This window comes from Rhinatrema bivittatum, chromosome 7, assembly GCF_901001135.1.
Source record: "Rhinatrema bivittatum chromosome 7, aRhiBiv1.1, whole genome shotgun sequence".
Lineage (NCBI taxonomy): Eukaryota > Metazoa > Chordata > Amphibia > Gymnophiona > Rhinatrematidae > Rhinatrema > Rhinatrema bivittatum.
Window position 1 is genome coordinate 107,832,004 of NC_042621.1, and position 17,319 is coordinate 107,849,322.

General features: G+C 49.4%; 1 protein-coding gene across 3 annotated transcripts in view; it reads right to left on the minus strand.

Annotated features, from left to right (window-relative positions):
• Positions 1-15,487: 15,487 nt before the first annotated feature.
• ST3GAL2 (ST3 beta-galactoside alpha-2,3-sialyltransferase 2) overlaps positions 15,488-17,319 on the minus strand; it is a 334,488-nt gene continuing 332,656 nt past the window's right edge. For all 3 annotated transcript variants that reach the window (XM_029608905.1, XM_029608903.1, XM_029608904.1), the window contains one exon: positions 15,488-17,308. In XM_029608905.1, the coding sequence (XP_029464765.1) occupies positions 17,135-17,308 (174 nt within the window). In that variant the 3' untranslated portion in view covers positions 15,488-17,134. The remainder of the gene's footprint in view (positions 17,309-17,319) is intronic.

Sequence of the window (17,319 nt, forward strand, 5' to 3'; positions counted from 1 at the left end):
TTCCCTCTCCCCCCGCAGCCGGAGACCGCCTGGAATGAAACCGGGAAGTGCCGGGACAAGGTAAGGTAGAAATCTATTTAAAAGTCTCCGGTCTCCGAAGCTCGAGGACACGTACAGGTCACCAGCCGCGACCAGTGCCACCGGGTTGATCGGCCCTAGCAGGGCTAGACCCCGGTCAGATCCGAGGGTCCTCCTACGTGGAGACCCTCCAAGGTGGTCGCCATATTGTCCGCGTGGTCGCCGTCACCATTTTGGCCCTGTTCACCGCCCTGTCTGCCGTATCGATCCGTACGCACAGAGGCGAGCCGTGCGCACAACGTCGCACGCACAAGTGCTGGGCGCACAAGCAAAGCGCATAGCCATGCGCTCACTGTGCTGGGCGCATAACTTCGACCTGTGCGCACAACAGCGCACACATCGCTCTGCACGCGTGCACTAAACCTACGCGCGCATCTTCGATGCACACCGGAGCGCACAACAGTATTGTACGCGCACAAAGCATGGCTCCACCTGAAAATAAGGTCAAAGCTCAGGGCCTTTGCCCAGCATGCCACATTAGAGCTGCACGCATGAGGAGGCCATGGCCCTGTGTATACAGTGCGAAGAGGCCTTAGGGGACCCAACTCATGGCCCTCCCCAGTCAGTATCGGACCCCAGCTCCTCGAGCATTACACCGGACCTAGCATCACACAGCGGGACCCCCCCTCAAACGGGGCTCCCCAAGGACACAGCGCCCCCAAGTCTAGACCCAGCTTCTGTCTCCTGGGTGGAACTCTTTAAAGGTCTGCATACCTTCGTCCACATGCAACCGGGGCCTCCTACAATGCGGTCACAGGCACCACCAGAGGACCTCAACATGCCAAGACCCTCTATGCCCAGGGAAGTGATCCCACTGCCCAGACGCCCCACCTTCGGGGGGACACAGACATCTCAGATGAGGAGTCAGAACCCCTGGAGGAAGGGGAACTCCCTTCGGGGACAGAACCCCATCGAACCATGAGACGCTTCTTCACCAAGGACGAACTTCCAGACCTGGTCTCGCACAGCTTAAAAGAGCTTGCCATCCCGGGCACAAGTGCCTCGGGGGAACCTAAGACGAACCCATTACTAGAGGGACTCTGTCAGACCTCCCACCATTTCCCACTATTACAAGCCATCCAGCAACTAACTGACCTGGAATGGGATGCCCCAGAAACCACGTTCAAAGGGGGCCGGGCTCTGGCAGCCATGTACCCTCTGGACCCTGCCGCCAAAGATCTCCTGGCATGTCCGGAAGTGGATGCCATGGTATGCGCAGTCTCAAAGTGCACTACTATCCCAGCTGAGGGAGCAGCAGCCCTCAAGGATGCTCAAGCCAGATCTCTGGAATCTATCCTCAAACAGTCCTTTGACATCTCCGCTATGTCTTTACAGATCGCGGCCTGCTGTGCCGTGGTGACACGAGCCTGCTTAGCACAGACCAGGAACAACACTCCTGGGGAAGCCCTGGAACCAGCCGTATCATTCCTCGCAGATGCTGCTTCGGATCTGGTATGCACAGCAGCTAGAGAAGTCTCATCCGCCGTGGCAGCCAGAAGACAAATCTGGCTCCGAAACTGGTCAGCCGACGCATCCTCCAAAACGAGACTCACAAGGATGCAATTCAAGGGAACACTCCTGTTCAGAAGCAAACTAGAGAAACTAGCCAACAAGTGGGGCGAGTCCCCACTGTCGCAGTTACTGGAGGATAGGAATAAGAGAAACCAGCGATCCTTCCCCCGAATCTCCAGGGGCAGAGGATCACAGCGCTTCAACCCATATAGAAGCTCATATCAAGCGGCCCGCCCTGCGGGCCGAAGCCAGTCCTTTTGGAACAAGCACAATAAAAGGGGAGCCAGCTCGGGCCCAGGCCCCAGCCGCACCCCACAATGAAGATCAGCTGACCTATCCAAAGGAAGAAGCCATAGGGGACAGACTGGCTCTATTCTACCAAAGATGGGTCGAGAAAACTTCGGACAAGTGGGTCCTATTCTTCATTCGAGAGGGATATTACCTGGATTTCCACCACCCCCCTCCAGACAAGTTTGTGGAATCTCCCTGCCACGACCCTTCCAAGAGAATGGTAGTGGAAACTACACTGACCAGATTACTATCCTTAGAGGCTATAACACCGATGCCTCCACAGCAAATAAATACTGGCCATTATTCCATCTATTTTATCGTTCCCAAGAAGGAAGGAATGTTCAGATCTATCCTGGACCTCAAGGCGTTCCACTGTTACCTGAAGATTCCCCGCTTCCACATGGAAACCCTTCGCTCGGTAATAAGGGCGATACAACTGGGAGAGTTCCTTACCTCCCTGGATCTGTCAGAAGCCGACCTACACATACCGATCTATCAAGAGCATCAGCGTTTTCTATGCTTCTCGATCCTGGACCGTCACTACCAGTTCCGGGCACTACCTTTCGGGTTAACCACTGCACCCCGGACGTTCACCAAGATCATAGTGGTGGTGGCAGCAACACTGAGGAAGGAAGGAATCCACATGCACCCTTATCTAGACGATTGGCTGATCAGAGCAAAATCCCCAGAGGAAAGCCACCAGGCAACCAATAGAGTCAAGACTCTACTGGAGAGTCTCGGGTGGGTGGTCAACACAAACAAGAGCTGCCTGCAGCCTTCCCAATCTCTGGAATACCTGGGAGTCCAGTTCGACACCAAACAAGACAAGGTCATCCTGACACCAACAAGGAGATCAAAACTGCTGACCCAGTTACGAACCCTGTTGAGCGAACTTCGCCCCACAGCATGGGATTACCTACAAGTTCTCGGCCTCATGGCATCCACACTGGAAGAAGTCCCATGGGCACGGGCTCACATGAGAACCCTACAACACTCACTACTATCACGATGGAATCCACTGTCCCAGAACTACACCGTACAGCTTCAGCTCCCGGACAGAGTTCGGACCCAACTACGATGGTGGCTACAGGAAGCCCATCTGAGCCAGGGAATGAGACTATCCTCCCCAACCTGGATCCTACTCACCACGGATGCCAGCCTATGAGGATGGGGAGCACACTGCCAGGAACTAACCGCCCAAGGGCAATGGAACAAAGAAGAGTCGGGATGGAATATCAATCGCCTAGAAGCCCGGGCAGTCAGACTAGCCTGCCTAAGGTTCGGTCACACACTCCGAAGCAAAGCGGTCAGAGTAATGTCGGACAATGCCACAACAGTGGCCTACCTCAACCGTCAGGGAGGAACCAGAAGCCAACAGGTGTCTCTGGAAATAGACCCCCTAATGTCATGGGCGGAAATGAATCTTCAAGAGATCTCGGCTGTCCACATTGCCGGGAAAGACAATGTCGCAGCGGACTACCTCAGCAGAGAGAGTCTAGATCCAGGAGAATGGAAACTGTCAACCACAGCATTCCAATTGATAGTAAACCGTTGGGGAACACCAACCATGGACCTCCTGGCAAGCCGGTCTAATGCCCAGGTACCCAGTTTCTTCAGCTGCAGGCGGGAACTCCAGTCCTAGGGAATCAATGCCCTGGTACAGACCTGGGAGGAAACTCTGTTATACGTCTTCCCGCCGTGGCCCCTATTGGGCGCGATCATCCAGAAGATAGAACACCACAGGGGGCCAGTACTTCTAGTGGCCCCGGACTGGCCAAGAAAACTATGGTACCTAGACATGCGAAGACTGCTGGCAGGGAACCCCCTGCCGCTACCTCCACACAGAGACCTGCTCCAACAGAGACCGATTCTCCACGAGGATCCAGCTCGATTCTCTCTTACGGTCTGGCCATTGAGAGGACTTGCCTAAGGAGGAAGGGATACTTGGGGGCAGCAATTGACACCCTACTCCGAGCACACAAGTTCTCCACATCCCTAACATACATAAGGATTTGGAGAGTATTCGAATCCTGGTGTGAGGACCACAACATCATACCACATTCAGTCAAAATTCCTGCGATTTTGGAATTCCTACAGAATGGATTACAGAAGGGATTGTCCCTCAACTCCATCAAGGTACAGGTGGCGGCCTTGTCATGCTACGAAACCAAGAGCGAGAGCAGCAGCATAGCCTCTCACCCAGATGTCTCCCACTTCCTGAAAGGCGTCAAGCACATCCGACCACCCCTAAAGTGGCCGGTGCCTCTTTGGAACCTCAACCTGGTCCTAGATTTCCTAGCAGGAACCTCCTTCAGACCTCTCCGCAGCCTGTCTCTCCGACTATTAACATTGAAGACAGCCTTCCTGCTGGCAGTCTGTTCAGCTCGTCATATATCTGAGCTACGATCACTGTCCTGCCGGGAGCCACTCCTCAGACTCACAGTTCCGTCGTTCCTCCCCAAAGTGGTGTCTCACGTCCATCTCAACCAAACCATCTCGCTACCATCACCAGATGAGCATAAGAATTCGGAAGAGGCTCAAAGTCTACGACATCTCAATGTCGGCAGGCTCCTAGTCCAATACCTGGAAAGGTCAGAATCCGTACGAAAGATGGACCATCTATTCGTCCTTCACAGCGGGAAGAAGCAGGGAGAAGCGGCCTCGCGAGCAACCATAGCCTGCTGGATCAAAGAAGTCATCAAGGCGGCCTAGGTGGAAGCAGGCAAGCCACCGCCTTTACAAGTCAAGGCCCATTCTACCAGAGCCCAGGCAGTGTCCTGGGCGGAAACCAAGATGCTGTCACCCCCCGAGATCTGCAGGGCAGCGACATGGTCCTCCATCCACACCTTCTCCAGGTTTTACCGCCTGGATGTTCAGGCTTGGGAGGACACAGCATTTGCAAGGGCAGTACTAAGTGGGTCACGGGCAGCCTCCCACCCGGTTTGGGAGTAGCTTTTATACATCCCATTGGTCCTGAGTCCATCTGCTACACGCTAGGAAATGGAGAAATTACTTACCTGATAATTTCGTTTTCCTTAGTGTAGACAGATGGACTCAGCATCCCACCCACGGCTGCCGTTACTCATGGAATTCTCGGGGGACATCCCCGGGAGCGAGTGATTCAAGGGTAAGCCATGCTTTCCTTCATCTAGGACACCCATCCTAACGGGTGTCGACGTTTCTCGGTTGAGGGCACTGGCAGTCTCCAGCTATAGCCAATACAGCCAGTTCAAATTAATCAAGTTATAAAGTTAATCAAGTTATTCAAATTAGTCAGTCATACATATATCCACAATGCTTTTTGAGAATACTGAAGAGCTGCACTTCCTGCAGGGGTATATGTACTAGGGCTGATGTCAGATTGAAATCTGATCCGTCTCCAACTGCTATCAGGAGTACACTATACCCATTGGTCCTGAGTCCATCGGTCTACACTGAGGAAAATGAAATTATCAGGTAAGTAATTTCTCCAATTTTGCACATATCTTGACAGGAATGAATATCATTTGTAAGCCAGGTTATGTTGAGAATGTTCTCAATCTCTCAAATTGACTGCTAGTTCTCTTCTTAAAACTTGCATTATGCCATAGAGTACTTTCCTCTAGAGCTCATAGGATGTAATATGGAGAGACAATATATCAAGGTACGCTTGGAAGTTCTTTTCAATCAGTTTGGTGGTGTCTAATAAAATTGGGACAATTTCTTGCACATTTTCTTGGTCTCCAATTGCCTCTCTTGGTACTTGAGCATCTTCAAGCTGTGTATACTTTCTGTCCTGTTCAATGCTTCCCAGTTGCCATGGGAACAAGCAGGCAAAAGTCATGAACAGGTTTCAAGGGCAGGGTGGCCACTCCTCCATTAGAGAAAAGTAAATGGAACATAAACTCAAGCACAGGCTATTTAAAATAACAAGGATATCATGTTGGGTTTAATCCATCCTTACAACAGAACCGACAGAAAGAGGAAGGACATGACAGCGATGAGCAATTCTACACCTGCTCTATTTGTTACCAGAACAGACTGAAGAGCTAAAGTGCCATTTCTCTTTCTGTTGCAGTGTTTACTTATCTTATCTGAATCCATGGTGTTCTCCTGATTCAAATTAAGTATGGGCCCCTCTCCTAACTTTTACTGGGGCTGTATACCTTGAAAAAAAAAAGTTTCTTAATGCCGAAGTACACCCGAATAAAGGCCAGAGAAGGACCTCGCACCATGCCTCATTGATCTCGGTTATTGTCTGTAGGCAATATTGCCCAACCACATCTAACAGAGAGACACCGAGTCAGCAGATACAAGTTTTATTTTATACAACACATTTTTTTCCTTTATTATACAAAGTAGGAAAAACAAAACAAAAAAAAATACTTTGGGAAAAGTGCACATAATACTGATATCTCCTGAAAAGGGTAAAAGCAGCTGCTTGGGCAATTTCTGCAGGAAAACAATACAAAGTAATAACATTTGTTTCATGTGCTAAATGATACATTTCTGCATTTATTCAGATAAACATGTAAACATAGCAAAATACAGAGGTAATGAGCCAGGTGGGAGGAGAGCGGTAAACTGACAGTAATACTGTACCTGGAAAAGTGAGAAATTGTTTTGCAATTCTGTGAAATATCACAAGTGATACAAATGACTGCCTCCAGTCCTTTACTGTTTACTACTACTATTGCTACCTACTGACCTGTCCCCTCGGCAAGCCTATATAATCTGGAAACCTTAATCATCAAGGAGGACGTGCTGGACCTGTGAGCAGAGTGCAGGACTGGCAACCCAAGAAACTCTTGGCTTCAAATCCTAGCTCTGCCATTCGCTCCGGGATCCTGCCTAAAGGCTCTTAATCTCTCTCCCCCCCCCCCCCCCCCCCCCCCCCCGTTTACCTCCTATGGCATAAAGAAACTGATCCTGTATCCTCCTTGACCTTAGGAAGAGGTCATGCAGCCTCCTTGATCTTGGAAGAGGGACCCCCCTGTCCTGAGCTTTGGCGTAATTTATCTCTGTCTAGGAAGGGAGTATGTTAATAAAACAAAAAACAACAAAAAACAGTGTTCTGAAGAAGATACAGACAAAGAGCTTGAGGATCAAGGGGGAGGGGGTACTGGGGGGCTTGCTTGTGTGTATGTATCTCCATTGTTATCATTATTAATATACATATTTTTTTCAGAACATTTTTACTAGAGGGATACTTTAAAGGTTAATGACAACTTACAACAGGAACTAGAAGGGGGAACAAGGTCTTGCCATCAGCTTCTCTTTCTCCATACAGTTCTTTCTGTCTTGTGAAGTTTATTTCCTTTAGACAACATGTCTAACATTTATTTCTGTGATGATAAATGTCTGCTTTTGATGGCATGGAGCAGCTATGGCGAGGCACAGCATAATCAAGTCCTGTTACATCTTATTAAGGGAACGGTAAGTAAAGTTCACGGGGACACAGGCAGCTCTCAGGTGCTGCTCAGCTTCCCCCCACCCCTGGAAGGGCTTGTGGCACCAGTGCTCACAGCTCCAACCCTGTGCCTGGTAAGGGGCTGTGTCCCAGCCACTGCTTGCCTGGCTTTTACTGAATGGGTGGAATATTCTGTAGAAAAAACCTGCCTGGGACACTGGGAAGCAGGAGGTAAAAAAAACCAACAAACAAACACAAAGCACTTAGAGAACAAGGAAATTGTCCTTCTCTAGCACCCAGCACATGCTCCATTCACTATAAATAAAGCAAATGTTGCTTACCTGTAACAGGTGTTCTCACAGGACAGCAGGATGTTAGTCCTCACATATGGGGACTAACTAAAAAGATATAGTTGCGATGGAGAAGGTACAGAGAAGGGCAACCAAAATGATAAAAGGGATGGAACAGCTCCCCTATAAGGAAAGGCTGAAGAGGTTAGGGCTGTTCAGCTTGGAGAAGAGACAGCTGAGGGGGGATATGATAGAGGTCTTTAAGATCATGAGAGGTCTTGAATGAGTAATGTGACTCGGTTATTTACACTTTCGAATAATAGAAGGACTAGGGGGCATTCCATGAAGTTAGCAAGTAGCACATTTAAGACTAATCAGAGAAAATTCTTTTTCACTCAACGCACAATAAAGCTCTGGAATTTGTTGCCAGAGGATGTGGTTAGTGCAGTTAGTGTAGCTGGGTTCAAAAAAGGTTTGGATAAGTTCTTGGAGGAGAAGTCCATTAATGGCTATTAATCAAGTTTACTTAGGGAATAGCCACTGCTATTACTTGCATCAGTAGCATGGGATCTTCTTAGTGTTTGGGTAATTGCCAGGTTTTTGTGGCCTGGTTTGTCCTCTGTTGGAAACAGGATGCTGGGCTTGATGGACCCTTGGTCTGACCCATCATGGCAATTTCTTATGTTCTTCTGGGTGACATCACAATCACGGTGACATCACAAGCCCAATCACGGGACACTTTTGTCAACGTTTCTAGAACTTTGACTGGCACCTACTGGGAATGCCCAGCATGGCACTAAACCTGCAGCCAGCAGGGGTCCCCCTTCAGACTTGTTTAAAGCTACAGGAAGTGCCAAAAATAAAATAAGAAAACATGACGAACCTAACACTGCGGGGTGGCGGGCGGGTTTCGTGAGGACTAACATCCTGCTGTCCTGTGAGAACACCTGTTACATCAGGTAAGCAACATTTGCTTTCTCACAGGACAAGCAGGATGGTTGTCCTCACATATGGGTGAGTTCCGAGCTGAGGATGTCTGAGAAATGCACCAAGTGTACCCAAGATGTGTAATAGGCACAAGGACTGGGGTGGAATTTGGTAGAGGGCATCCTGAACCCTAATGGGCAGGTGGAAGGGTGTTGGTACGTCAAGTTGCAAAAAGGTTGCGCAAGACAGATTGGCCAAAGATGGAATCTTGTCTTCCAGCCTTTTCTAAGCAATAGTGGCTTGTAAAGGTATGGAGAGAACTCCAGGTAGCAGCCCTACAAATATCTGGAAGTGGCACCAAGCGTAGGTGAGCTACCGAAGTTGCCATGGCCCTGACAGAGTGTGCTTTAACACGGTCTTGAAGTAGAATGCCTGCTTGCTGATAGCAAAAGGATATGCAGTCTGCTAACCAGGAGGAGAGAGTCTGCTTACCCACAGGCTGTCCCAATTTGGTGGAATGGAAAGAAACAAACAATTGAGAACTTTGCCTGTGGTTAGCTGTACGGTCTAGATAGAATGCTAGAACCTGTTTACAGTCAAGGGTATGCAGAGCCTGTTCTCCTGGATTAGAATGGGGCCTGGGAAAGAAGGTTGGTAGTATAATGGATTGATTAATGTGAAACTCCGATAGTACCTTAGGCAAAAACTTAGGGTGAGTGCGGAGTACTACCCGGTCATGCAGAAGTTTAGTGTAAGGCGGATAGGTAACTAGGGCCTGTAACTCACTAACTCTGCGAGCGGATGTGATTGTCAAAAGAAAAATCTCTTTCCATGTGAGATATCGAAGATCACAGGATTGGAGAGGCTCGAATGGTGGTTTCATGAGTCGACCCAAAACCAGGTTGAGGTCCCAAGGAGGGCGCAGTGGAGGCTTGAGGTGGAGCAAGCCCTTCAAAAAGTGTGTCACAAGGGGTTGTACAGAAATGGGTACATCCCCAACACCTTTATGGAAGGCGGCTACTGCACTGACATGATTCTTGATGGAAGAAGTTTTTAGACCTGACTCTGATAAGTGCCAGAGATAGTCTAGAAACTTCGTGGTGGAACAGGTAAAAGGATCAAGTGACAGTGAGGAACACCATGACTTAAACCTGTTCCATTTGTAAAAATAAGATTTTCTCGTGGAAGGCTTCTGCGAAGCAATCAGGACACGGGAAACTGGCTCCGAAAGGTTGAGTGGCTGAAGAATTAACCTTTCAACATCCAGGCAGTCAGGGATAAGGCCTGAAGATTGGGGTGGCGTAGACACCCATCGTTCTGGGTGATCAGAAGCGGGTCCTTCCCCAGGGGAATGTGCCTGCGAATGGAGAGGTCCTGAAGAATTGGAAACCACACTTGGCATGGCCAGTGAGGAGCGATGAGGATCATGGTTCCCTTGTCCTGACATAACTTCATGAGAGTTTTCGACAGAAGTGGAAGTGGAGGGAATGCATATAGGAGACCGGTGGCCCATGAGAGGGAGAATGCGTCTCTTGGTTGTGAGTGTTGGCTGCGAGTGAGAGAGCAAAAGTTCTCTACTTTGCATTTCTGAGGTGACACAAAGAGGTCTACTTGAGGATAACCCCAACATTGGAATATTGAGTTCGCTACTGTGGGGTTGAGAGACCACTCGTGTGGCTGGAAGGTGCGACCCAGCTTGTCTGCCAACACATCGTCCACTCCCGGCAAGTAGGTGGCCCTGAGGTACATCGAGTGGGAAAGGACCTCCGCCCATATCTGTGCTGCTTCCTGACACAGTAGGTAAGAGCCCGTCCCTCCCTGCTTGTTGATGTACCACATGGCCACCTGGTTGTCCGTCTGAATCAGGATGACCTGGTTGGACAGGTGATCCCGAAACACCCTGAGAGCATATCTTATTGCTCGTAGCTCCAGGAAATTGATTTGGTGCTTGGTTTCCTCTGGAGACCAAGTTCCTTGTGTCTGCAAATCAGTGACATGGGCTCCCCAGCTGAGATTGGAAGCATCGGTGGTAAGAGGTATTTGAGGATTTGGGGCCTGGAAGGGCAGGCCTTGGAGAAGATTGATATGATTTTTCCACCAAGCTAGAGACTGACGAAGTGGGTCGGTGATGTGGACCGCGGTCGATATTGGTTGAACGGATTGAGTCCATTGTGACCTTAGAGTCCACTGCATGACTCTCATAGCCAAGCGGGCCATTGGGGTAACCTGCACCGAGGATGCCATGTGGCCCAGCAGAATGAGGAAGTTTCGTGCAGTCGAATGGTGTTGAGACTGTAGCTGGTGTGCGAGAGAAATGAGAGTCAGAGCTCACTGTCTAGGCAGAAAAGCCTTTGCTTGAAAGGTGTCAAAGTCTGCCCCTATGAAGGACAAAGTTTGAGATGAGACTAAGCAGGACTTCGCGTAGTTGACGAGAAATCCTAGCGAAATCAGAGTATGTAAGGTAAGATGTAGGGATGACAGAGCAGCGTGCTGAGTGGGAGCTCTGATCAGCCAATCTTCGAGATGGGGTAGACATGGACACCTTGAATCCTGAGGAAGGCTGCTACTACTACGAGACACTTGGTGAAAACTCGTGGAGCAGATGCTAGGCCGAACGGGAGCACTCGGTACTGACAGTGCTTGGGGCCTACCAGAAATCTGCGATGAGATAAGAGTTATCACAATGTGTGTGTACGCATCCTGGAGGTCTAGAGAGCAGAGCCAGTCTCCTCTTTGCAGAAGAGGAAGGAGGGAACCCAAGGTTACCATCTTGAACTTTTCTCGTTGGAGGTACTTGTTGAGGGCACGCAGGTCCAGAATTGGACGAACGCCGCCTGACTTTTTGGGGATTAGAAAGTACTGGGAATAGAACCCGAGGCCCTGTTGGGAGTAGAGCACTGGTTCGATTGCTCTGGATTGAAGGAGGAGGGAGACTTCCTGAACCAGGAGTAGTGAATGATCTGATGTTCCCCACATCAGCCAAGGTGGGGAGTCTGATGGGATGGAGAGAAAGTTCAGGTGATAACCTTGAGAGATTATGGCAAGGACCCACTGGTCCGAGGTGATTGTGTGCCATATGTTGTTGAAATGGCACAATCGACCCCCTACCAGTACCTGTGGCAGCGGAAGCTGGCTGCTGCTCTCTATACAGGAGTCAAAAACCGGATGCAGGGCCCGGCTGAGGAGCTGCTTGCGGCTTTTGTTTACGGAGTTGACGAGACTGGGCTTTTTGGAAAGGCCTTGTAAAACGACCTCTAGACGGTGGTGGATAGGACTTCTTTGGACAGAATGACTTTTTGGTGTCCTTCCTAAATGGTTGTTTAGTCGAATACTCAGAAGGCATCAGAGAGAGTTGGCGAAGGGTCTCATGATGCTCCTTGAGTTCTGCCACCGTCCGCTGGATCTGTTCACCAAACAGATTGTCTCTGATACAAGACAGATTGGACAATCTGTCTTGTACTTCAGGGCGCAAGTGCAAAGACTTAAGCCAGGCCCATCTTCTTGCAGAAATGGTAGTTGCTGAAACCCTGGAAGCGGTGTCAAAGATGTCATAAGAGGATCTTATTTCATGTTTCCCCGCTTCAAAACCTTTGTGAACCGGGGTTTTTAGCTGTTCCTGGAATTGCTGAGGCAGGGACTCTGCAAAGTCCTGTATCTGCTTGAATAAGACCCTATTATACTGGGTCATATAAAGCTGGTATGAGGCGATCCGAGAAATGAGCATGGATCCCTGGAAGACACGTCGGCCAATGGCATCCAGGAATTTCTGCTCCTTGCCTGGAGGGAAGAAAGAGTGTGGCTTTGAGCATTGTGCCCTCTTTTGGGCAGACTCTACTACCACAGATTGGTGATCCAGTTGGGGTTTTTGGAACCCTGGAGCTGACTGGACCAAGTAAGTGGTGTCAGCTTTTCGGTTAATTGGAGCTACCCAACCAGGGTATTCCCAATTCTTTTTGAGAAGATCCAAAAGAACCTGATGGATAGGGATGGAGGTGATTTCCTTGGGAGCATCCAGGAATTGTAACAGCTCCATCATCTGGTGTCTATCATCTTGCTCAGTCTGTAATTGGAAGGGAACCATCTCAGACATTTCCTTCACAAAATTTATGAACGACAAGTCCTCCGGAGGAGAACGCTTCCTGCTTTCAGTAGGAGAAGGTGGTGATGGTAAATCATTGGTGTCTTGAGAGGAATCGTCAGTCCAGGTGTCATAGCAATCAGCACCTGTCCCTCTAGGAACCTGAGAGGGACGGGACGAAGGTATTCCTGAAGGTCCCGGTCTAGGCTCTGAAGGCATTGAGGAAAGTACTGGAGGCACCGATGTAGGCATCGAGGGCATCAATGGATGGATCGGTGGAGCCGATGGCCGCATCGATGGTTGAGGCATCGGCAGGACTCCCGATGGGGGAAGACGGAACGGTGTTTCTCCTCCCAATGACAGAGCAAGCAGAGAAGGCACCGGAGTCATCAGTGACCCCAGATCCGTCAGTGGAAAAGCAGCTAGAAGCGCTTCCATCTTCGAGAGCAGCGGTGCCAATGCTGCCGGAATGGGATCGGTGGTTAGTTCCACAATTGGCACCGGTTTTGGCGCCGAAGGAACCTGGTTAGTATAGCTGGTTAGTATAGCTGTGTGGATAAGTTCTTGGAGGAGAAGTCCATTACCTGCTATTAAGTTCACTTAGAGAATAGCCACTGCCATTAGCAATGGTAACATGGAATAGACTTAGTTTTTGAGTACTTGCCAGGTTCTTATGGCCTGGATTGGCCACTGTTGGAAACAAGATGCTGGGCTTGATGGACCCTTGGTCTGACCCAGTATGGCATTTTCTTATGTTCTTATGTAATCTGTGCATCGCCTTATCGATGGCCTCCTGAACCATCCGGTCCAGCTCTTCTTGGAGACCTGGAGCAATCAGCCCCGGCTCTGGAAGGGAAGAAGGAGGCAGAGGCATAGCCGGAGGGACCACCGTTAAAGGCGGAGTCGTGGCTCCCAACACCCGTCCGAGTGAGGGTTGCCTCGGTGACCCGGTCTCAGAAAGGTCGATGCCTTTTCTGGACGGAGTTTCTTCGATGGCGGCTCGGACGATGGCGAGGTCGATGACTTTCGTTCATCGAAGGTCCAAGGCTTTTGGTGTCGAAGCCGATGTTTCTCTCTACGATCCCCTCGGTCCTGAAGGGGAGTAGTAGTAGTCGATGGCCGGGAGGTTGTCGACGCCGGACGGTCACCGATTGGTGCCCGATGCTGGTGCGAAGTGGACGGCGCCAGTTGGGAAGACATCGAAGCACTAGACGGCGTCGGAGTTTGAGAACGGAAGAGAAGTTCCATTTTCTTCATTCTGGCTTTGTGACCTTTTGGTGTCATTAAAGCACATTTGGTGCAAGTCAGGACATCATGCTCACACCCGAGGCACATTACACAGACTTTATGGGGGTCTGTTATGAACATAGTGCGAGCGCAGTCAGGGCACCGACGGAACCCAGACACCATGGCCTTTGAAAAATTGAGCCACGGTGAGGTCGACAGCCAGTAGGCCATGAGGGCCAAACTCGATGGGAATTGACCGGAACCAGGTAAAAAACTTACCGGAGTACCGCGGAAGTAAAAATTCGAGAGGGCGACCCCTGTGGGGTATAAAAGTTTGTAGTAATTCTGTGAGGAAAATTCCTGTCAGGAATCTCTGTGGAGCTCCTTAACCCGCGTGGTTACTGCTGCGCGGAAAAAAGAAGACTGAAGGGGGACCCCTGCTGGCTGCAGGGTTAGTGCCATGCTGGGCATGCCTAGTAGGTGCCAGTCAAAGTTCTAGAAACTTTGACAAAAGTGTTCTGTGATTGGGCTCCATCCTGTGATGTCAGCCATATGTGAGGACTACCATCCTACTTGTCCTGTGAGAACCCAAGGTGCTCTAGCTGGATCCCGAGGTCCCCCTGGAGGCACTGAAATGTAACCATGACAAGAATCAACAAAAAGGTAATAACCATAAGCTACATATGTATCAAATGTATAAGTCAAAATAAAAATTCACAGGGTGACATAAAAAGCAGTAAGCAATACAACACATTTGTAAATAACCAGATCACCTGCGGGCGTTCACCATCGCAAGCACACACATCAGCATCCCATGATTCAGCTGCAGTGCACATGGAATCATCGTTTCAATACTGTTTAGGGCATACTTTAGACACCCTGCTCTGGCAGTGCATCATGTTCTTTCATTCTCGGCTGTTCACTTCTTGCACTCAGCACGTTCCCTGAGCCGGCAGCAGGGCCGCCCTCCTGCAGTGATCCCAGTTTTCCTAACAAACACTGAAGGCCACCTCCTCCCCACAACATCCACATCAGAATATGTTAGTGCTATAGGATGAGACAAAAAAAAAAAAAAAAGCATCCCAGAAAAGGAGCTGTGCCAGCAGGGCAACACCCGCTCTCTGCTCACATTTAGCTGCCAATGATCATGTTTATCAAAAATGCAAAGATTACGGTTACAAAAAAAAATCAAAATACTGGTGCATGTGCAAGAGATGAATTCATTTTATAAAGGAGGCAGTCGTGGAGTAATGATCATTTGGGGGCCACCCTGCAAGTGATGAGAGATCTAAGGGTAAAGCCCACTGATCTCTGATGACACCTTCCAGGGGAGGGAGGCAGGCGACTGGAGCGATTCAATTCCATTTGAGCCAATGTGGTTCTATTCTGCAGGCTTTGGTTTTCGGATCCTCATGGCCTAACCACTTGGACCCCAGTGTAGTTGCACCAGTGGCCCCCCCCCCCCCCAGGTAGCTTCACAGCTGAAAAGAGGTGCATAGTTAAGTCCACGACAGGTTGAGCATTGCAGTCACCTGTGGCTGTACCTATATTTTCCAGTGCTGTTTGATCTTGGAAATTTGGGGCTAGGAGCTGGGTTTATTACTGAAGGGAGGCTCACAGTCTTTGGTGGGGGTGGAGGAGCAGAAGTAGTTAAATTTGGTACCAAGGCCCTAGGAGAAAAAAAAACAACAAAAACTAAGGCTGTGAGGACCAAGGGAGACCTGTAAGAAATGTGGGAAAATGCTTCGTACTCTTAGTGCTGCCAGGATGCAGCGAGACGTTTTCCTCAGCTAAGGTTCTAGATCATTCCCATCTTAAAAAAAAAAAAAAGGAAGGAAGCAAATGGAAGAGATGAGGGTTTCTGGAATGAAGAATGAGGGGAGCCACGGAGGAAAGGCAGCTTCTTTTTAACCTACACTGTACAATGAGAACCCAGCTCGATAAAGCTTTGGCCAGCAGGAGAAGCAGCACAGCCTCTGGTGTTGGGGAGCACTGGGCCCTGTTTGTAGCCAAACTTTCTGGCTAGCTCAATGCATCACACTGGACATATCCTCTGCTCCCTCTGCGTGAAGCTCGTACAGTTTAAACAGCACCAATACAATACTCACCAGTGATTACATTGGGGGGGGGGGGGACGGGGACGGGACAGGGTTCAGGCTGATGTAAATAAGTGCTAAAGAGGGTCCAAACTGCTCCGGACTCTGCAGTAACACTTCTAGGCAGAGCTTTGCCTTCCTGGACCAGGTGTTATTTATACGACCCATAGGGATCACATTTCTTGGAGCAGTGCGATAAGGGGGGGGGGGAGGGAGTTGAACAATAAATCGGGAAACCACACTCATAGACTGACGCTACACCTAGCTTACATCTTACTGTCACATCTCTTACAGCTACTCATGAACTGGGTAATTTCTAATTCAAACAAAAAAATGAATCTCCTCCTCTTCCTGTGTCATGGAAGAGTCCAACTGGATTTCCCTTGGATAAGAGAGCACAAGCTGGGAGGACAGGGCATGCAATGCTTGGCCAATCCAGTCACCCAGCTGGGGAGTATCAGGCTACATTTAGACACACTGCTCCCCTCTGCTGCCCACCCATGCAGGAGACCGGACGAGCCTCCTGCCTCCTTAGCAGCAGCAGATTTCTGCTCCCTTCCCTGTCTTTAATGGTTTGGACAGCTTAAAATGTACTGGTCCTGCTCAGGTGTCCTCCTTTACAGCCAGAGATCCCTCATTGGTTTCCTGATCCTCTGAACTCTACCGAGTAGAAGCAAAATCCTACACAGAACATAATGAGTCTGTCCACGGTTTGATCCTGATTGTACAAAATAATTTACAGCTTTGTCCACTTGGACCGATTGTCTCTTGAAAAACAAAAAAAAATTGCTTTTGAACATCATTGGCTGAGGGCATCCAACTCAAAGCATGACTTGTTTAAAAGCATACATCTCCCTCCAGTCCTGTGACCGTGATTGCCTAACCTAAAGAGACCCTGAAAAGAGAATTAAGTAAAAAGCAGTTTTTGGCTTCACCCTTGTGGATAGTGGTTTCAATACATTTTACGTGTGATTTTTTCTGACCTCAGAATGTGTTTAAAAAAAAAAAAAAAGCCCCTCCCCCCAAAAAATTCCAAGCACGCATAGTCTTTAACCAGTCGAGGCCCTCGATTGACGTGCAGCTGATATGACTGCCAAGAGTCACAGGCCCCTTCAGAATAATGTTTTCTTCTCATTGATTAGGGGCCTCTCACAGTACCCCCGCCCCCGATTTGATGGCCTTACACAGCAGATGCTTGTGACAGCCCAGCGTTGGATATAGGTTTATGCTCTCCCCTGGCATTCTCTCACTGGCCCCGGTACACCTGAATCTTCCTGGACTTTGCCAGCATATCAATGATGTGGGCCTCGAAGTCCGCATCGTGCACGCCTGTCTTTCGGAACTCTCCAGCGTAGCGATTGTTCTCCCAGTAATGATGCCAGTTTCCCCGACTGTCTGCCCCGAAGCCGTACATGTTTACCTGCAGTCAAA